The sequence below is a fragment of the Ruditapes philippinarum genome, unplaced genomic scaffold (assembly GCF_026571515.1).
Source record: "Ruditapes philippinarum isolate M1 unplaced genomic scaffold, ASM2657151v2 ctg3368_1_1_1_1, whole genome shotgun sequence".
Lineage (NCBI taxonomy): Eukaryota > Metazoa > Mollusca > Bivalvia > Venerida > Veneridae > Ruditapes > Ruditapes philippinarum.
Genome location: NW_026854526.1, coordinates 243520 through 250374, shown reverse-complemented (window position 1 = coordinate 250374; position 6855 = coordinate 243520). Strand labels below are relative to the sequence as shown.

Genomic DNA, 6855 nt, shown 5'->3' with positions numbered 1-6855 from the left:
ATTTAAAACCATAAAAAAAATGTGTTACAGGACCTTTAAGTAAGAACATTTATGTGATGAAAAATAATATTTTTGTTCTAGAACAATTTATTATCAGCATATAAAGATAATTATGCAATATTACATCTTGTACCGACAACCTTTGGAGGTCGAGAGTCGAGAGTGCAACTGACACGGCCTGGGGCGCGCGTTGTCGCAGAAAGACCGTTGTGGAGCTTCTAGGCCCCAGGTCGTAATATGGTTGAGTTCAGGTCCACGATAGAGTGGGCAGAGACTATCAGTTCCGGCTGATTTTAATATTATTTGACTCTTCTTATGTTTTATGTAATTGGAAGCTTTGAAAAACTAACTTTATTCAAGAAGAAAATTAGCTCTTCTAATAAAAGGAAGTAAATAAGTTAACATATGTTAGGAAATTTATGGTAGTTATCCTTCTTTATGAGACATGACTTTTTAGAAGCATAGCAATGCATAGCAATCATGGCAATGCTAATGAAGAATTATTGTCATTTTCTTTTTTACAAGATTTTTTTTTTTGCATTTATACACAAATTTAAGCTTCTCCAATAATACATATAAAGATCCTGTGATGAGAGTAGTATTTCGATCAACTATCTCGTTAGGAGACATGAAATGTGGTTTATTTTCATTGAGATAATCCTTGTCCATGGTGTTTATAAGTCTACCTACCATATACGTGAAGTACACACAACATGATACTTTCATATTATACTTTTTTACTCTTTCTTCAATAACCATCCATACACTTTTCGTTTAGGTTATGTTGCCGGGGACACTTTGGAGGACAGGATAAAAAAAACAATTAATTGTATATAAATGAAAGTAAAATTATCCCAAAAAACCATCTGTTTATAAATATGATATAATTTAATAATAAACCATTGTTCTCTTCTAACATTTTTTTATATTATCTCATCAACTTCAAAATTTATACTTTAAATGTAATGTGAAAATCTTATGTCTCCTTTTTTTAATGTGTTATGATTTACTGTATGATTTGTATATTGTTATGCATAATTGTACGATTGTATAATTTTGATTTATCAATAAATGGGGTTCCGTTGAAAGCAGAAATGTATTTTCGAGGCTGCCGACGACGACAGAAACGCTCTAATCTGTCAGAAAATCAAGACCACATTTTACATAATTCATTAATTTGTATCGTAACTTTAACCACAATTTAGATGTTAAACTATCATTTGTAATATTTTTCTAATAAAAGAAAAGATAGTAGCGGTAGGTGAAACGGAAAAAAAAACAACAGATTTTCATTTAGACGCAGTTACATGACAAAACAAAATTCACAACGACCTAATTGCATTTTGAATGGAGCAGTTAACATGAAAACATTTATTTTCCTATGTATGGAAGTAAGAATAATCTGTTGTGTCACTCGCTGTTGAGTACATACATATAGGATTCTTATTTATTCTTTATTTTCATGTAATGATGTTAGATTACAATGTATGTTCCTATATGTCATTAAAATGTTTCACATATTTCACTGATAACTTTTTTTATTTTAAGAAATGCTACAAATGCTTGCAAATCTGTACTGTCTTACCAATGTCAGTATTGTCGGCATCTATTTTTCCTTGCAGCCGCACCACATTACATTTTCTGTTACAAGTGGGATAAGTCCAGTATACAAAGTCAGTTATATAATTAAATGCGTGATTTGCAAAATTTTCCCAGGTTAATCCATGTCTTTGCGAACAAAGTGTGAAGTATATCACCATAGAAATAATACTAATATATATATATATATAAGATAAAAGGTAAAAAAAACTGTCTACTCAGGATTTTCTGATAAATTTTATATGAGCTTCTTAACATTTCATGACGAAAACTAAAACCCGCTTGGTTTGCGTTACTATAGTGGTACATATACCAAATCAAGACATATCTGTGGAAAAAAACAGGCTCTTATCATAAACAATAAGGAGATGGCATATTTTAAAAGTCTGCCCTTAGCGAAGGGGCGAACAGCGCTCTTTACCTTTCTCGGCAGAGAACGGGAATGCTGTGATACGTGTATGTGATCATCTCCTACACACGTGTTTTGTTATGGAAGTGTCCTCGTGCTAAATCTTACTGTTTTATACTCAATTTTTTTCTCTATTTTGTATGTTTTCCCTCATGTACAGACTCAATCATACCGAGTCTGCAATTCTTATGTAATTTTGTTGTGATTAATGCTTCCGAGGGATCACTTTGTTTCCAGATTTTTATGCTTCACAACAGCAGGTGTCAAGTGCTATGTGGCAGCTGTAAAAAGTTGCCCCGTACTTCACTTCAGTGTTGTTATATTTTTCTGGTCCTTCGGGATCATTGATGCCAGCACTATTAAGTGTTGAGAATTGAGTACCGCTCCAGCCGGTGCTAGGGGGCGTGGGGGATGTTGCACTTATTCATTATCTCTCATGTACAGACTCAATCAAACCGAGTCTGCAATTCTTATGTAATTTTGATGAGATTAATGCTTCCGAGGGATCCCTTTGTTTCCAGATTTTTTTTTAAATATACATCTAAACATATGACACGTATGTTGTTCTGTTGCAAATATTATGTAATGGATAACATTTATATGAAAACTTTTAATGCTGAAAGATGCATCGGCTTCATAAAACTGTATCTTTATTTCTAGATCATTTTCATTTCGAATTCAAAGTTATCTATAATTCACTAATTCAATAAGAAGATCAGATGACCATTAAGGACCATTAATAACATATGCAAGTCTTGTATTCTATTCCACTCTGTAAAAAGATAGAAGTATTTCTTTGTGAATGTTGGAATTCTTGTATTTCAAATATGTTGAAATGATTAAACCAAGTTCAAATCTTCCACGAACAGACTCAGTTAAATCGAGCCTGCTAAATTTCAGTTTTGCCGTTTTGGGGGTTCTTTAGAGATTTCCTTTTCTCGCTGTCTGAACAAGTCACGCATTTTTAAATTTCAATGGTCATTTGATCAATTAGAATTGTCTTACTTGAATGACAATTAAACAAACCAAAATGTTTCTGGAACGCTGATATGTTTATTTTAGTTATTCATATAATTAAAGTCATTGATTACAATTAAAGGGCCTATTGTAAGGAATGACTTATCATTTACTTACTCCAGTACCCGGGGCATAAACGTGAAATTTTTACTTACTCCGGTACCCGGGGCATGGACATGAACGGTGACTTGCATTATTTACTGTTGCCTAACTGGACAGGCTAAATCAAACTCTCAATATAGGGGCTGGACGACCTCAAAGGTTTCACTGTTTTGAAAAAAAAGTTGTTGTGACAACACAATGAAATAAGTGAAACGGTAAAGAACGCCGTAAACGGTGAAAAAATTGAAATTGTTGGATGCTCACTTTGATTTATTCTCTTAAAAATATTATTATGGTCAGCTATACTCTTGTTCAATACTGTGGATAATCTTTACACTCTAACAAAAATCTTGTATTAAAACTTTATTTTGTACTGATGTGTCTGTTTTAATCCTTCTTAGCCTTCATTTTTCGTCTTGGCTTCCGTGGGCAGCAGACCTTCTCTTCATAGTGTGGTATAGTATTACATATGAATTTACGGCCACATCTTTTTTCTTTCTTATCACATGTTACTATCCTTTTCTTGACTTTCTTGCCTTTTTGCTTCGGTAGACCAAACGTGCAAAAGACAGCTGTAACGATACAAGTAACATGTTTGGTATGTTCGCCATAACGACATTACGAAACTTTTGGCATAATTATCATCATCACGTTTTAATCATCATCATCAAAATACAATATTTACATAATCATTATCATAATGATATTCATCATCACTACCACTTAATCAACATTACTGCTATTATCACCACTATTAATATCATCTATAGTCAAAATCAGTAGCAGCAGTAGCCACATAGCAACCATAATCATAACCATTATCATCGCCACAAACAAAGCTTATCACTATTCTAATTCACTTCGGCATCAGAGTCCTAGAAATGATCAAAACTTAATGAGTTATTGTACAAATAGAAAATACAAAATTATTCTTAACATGATAAATTAATAAGTGGAGAAAGAGTATCCCTTTTGTGTGAATAATCGCCAATGCATACCCTTAAGGGCATCTCTCTCCATGTGGTTGCTGAAAAGTGCAACGGAGACAAAATTCACGAAATTCCAGCAATATTTTTTAACAGACTTAAACAGAGCTTGAACCATTTTCAACTTTATTGATTTGGGCCTTCTTTGGGGATTTCGATTTTCTTCTGCTACTTCTTTAGCATGGAAGGTGCACACTCACAAAGGACCTCGCTGTATCCTACGAAAGATCGAAATTTAAACTAGATTTGTTGTCATACACTGCCCATCTCTCTTATATATATATTTGCCAGTGCTTTGGGTTATATTCCACCATCTTTCCCATCATGCAATTGTAAATCTTAAATAATAAACAATATATGAGCCGCGTCACGACAAAACCAACATAATGGGTTTGCGACCAACATGGATCCAGACCAGCCTGTGCATCCGCGCAGTCTGATCAGGATCCATACTGTTCGCTATCAGTTTCTCTACTTGTTGTAGAGTATGTAAGCGAACAGCATGGATCCTGATCAGACTGCGCGGATGCGCAGGCTGGTCTGGATCCATGCTGGTCGCAAACGCATAACGTTGGTTTTGTCGTGACGCGGCTCATTTATAACTTACGACAGCAGACGGCATAGGCGTCGACTGGTGATATTTCGCAATAAGTTCCCGTGGGACATGGCTGACGTGACGATCCTCTTCCACAGAATATTCCCGGTAATGGTTGCCCAAAAGGACAGTAATCAACCTCTGTTCTTACTAAAATACAATGTATAAAACAAAATAAGATTGTAGGGCACGAATTGTTTACAGTTTACGCCAGAAACTTCCGTCCAATCCGACATTTATACAATCTAAGGTATGACCATCCGAATGCATTTTCTCCTCTAGTATTCAATAGGTTTGAATTACTGTCAATTGAATTTTAGGGCCGGAGTTTTTTGTTGTTGTTATTTTTGCTATTAGTTGACATGTTTTTTTGTTTTTTGTAACTTAACTTTTGGAAATAAAAAAGTGTTAATTTTGCTAAATAATGCTAAATCTTATGATAAATAAGAAGCATGCTATTTTCAAAGTCTAATAAAATCAAAACTAAACGGTAAAAGTAATTAGCATCTAATATACTTTTGAATAAAAACATTAGCGAAGCTTTGAAATTAGTCCCTCGTTTTAGTAAAGTTTACGGATTTCTCAATTAGGCTTTCTAGCTAAGAAAATGGCGAAACAAGTGTTAAAATGGGTAGGGTAGGCCATAATTCGTTTAAAGTACGGTAAATTTTGTTTAAACTTTGCATACAGTGTTCTTTAAGACATATCCGACCTATGATGTCAATCTTTCAGTCTCTTTTCCAGTGCCCGTTAGGGTTTTATACCTTAAAAACAACGCTTTATAGTGAGAAAAGGTAAAAATATGACAACTCACCAACTTTGCTTTTCTGTCCACATGATATCAAAATAAATCCTGAAATCAAGCAACAAATTTTGAGCATCTTTTCCATCTTTCGATATGAAAAGATTTTTCTCTTATGCCGTTTGAAATATTCAATTTTCGTATAACGCTTAATCCATATTAATCCACGCTAATATATTAAGAAAGTAACATATGGGTTAATATTAGTTTGATACGCGAAAACCATAGAAACAATTCGACCGAGTTATGGACAATTGCTTTCAGCTAATGAAAAATAGATCAACAAATACATTTACTTATTGAATGAAGAAAAGGGCATGTCATAAAGAAAAAGGGCAATTTTTACTCTCCATCAGCTTTTCTATAAAGAAAGCGACCGATGTGTGACTAAGTAAACAATTTTGAATACATTGTATTTTCTTTAAAAATATATAATCCATGCCTCCCCTTGGTGCAGTGATATTTAATTAGTTTCTATCGAAAATATACATTTCTGTAATTTTGTTGGCTTGTATAGTAGGTTGAACATTTAAACTTTGCACGATCTTTGAATATCATTACATTTCCATCTTCATCGAAGAAGCTACCTGAGATATTACAAACCCTGTGCCTAGAGTAAACTATTTAACATTTGCATGTGTTACTGTAATGTTCCAATTCGTCGATCATATGAAGATGATTTTTTAAAACAAAAGTATATTATTAAGTCAAATGTTGATCAGTTAGTAAGGGAACTCAATTAAGGCCAGAATGCATGAAATCATTCTTAAATTTGAATTCCTATACAGATCAACTTAGGCACTTAAAACAGAAATATGGCAAAACTTAAGTAAGAAATATACTAAGAAATAAATTGAAAAATCGTATTTTTGGGCTATTCTTAGCCCAATTTGAGTGGAAACAATGCTTTTAAATTTTAGGTCATTTTTTCACAATAAAATAGTTATTCCGCAAAGAAACTGAGTGAGCAAATGATCAAAAGTTATTGGTCTAAATCTGCATCAAATTAAACATCAATCTCCAGAAATTATTTCCGGTCCCTTCATGTCAGAAATAGTCAGCGGCGTCCCTTTAAACTTTAGTTGGGTCTCTTTGTACCTTAGTGAAGTTCCTTAAATAACAGACTTCCAGATGTGTTGTTGTTTGCAACATACTGTAAATCTATAAAAAAAGACCAACCCAAAAAGATTCGCATTGCTTTTGACAGTATCACTTCAACACATCTTTTGGATGTTTTATAACAACACACTGCAATATTTTTCTGTATAATTTCCTAGTCTATGCATTTGAAATAAAAGAAAAAACAGTCTTAGCCATTCTAATTTAAAATACATAATCTTACATT

The 6855-nt window shown here is 33.3% G+C and overlaps 1 protein-coding gene across 1 annotated transcript in view; it reads right to left on the bottom strand.

Annotated features, from left to right (window-relative positions):
* Positions 1-3473: 3473 nt before the first annotated feature.
* LOC132740379 (uncharacterized) overlaps positions 3474-6855 on the bottom strand; it is a 66305-nt gene continuing 62923 nt past the window's right edge. Inside the window, exons 9-11 of the mRNA XM_060728276.1 lie at positions 5523-5679; positions 4721-4858; positions 3474-3699 (exon numbers count right to left, since the gene is read on the bottom strand). Of these exons, the coding sequence (XP_060584259.1) occupies positions 3515-3699; positions 4721-4858; positions 5523-5679 (480 nt within the window). The 3' untranslated portion in view covers positions 3474-3514. The remainder of the gene's footprint in view (positions 3700-4720; positions 4859-5522; positions 5680-6855) is intronic.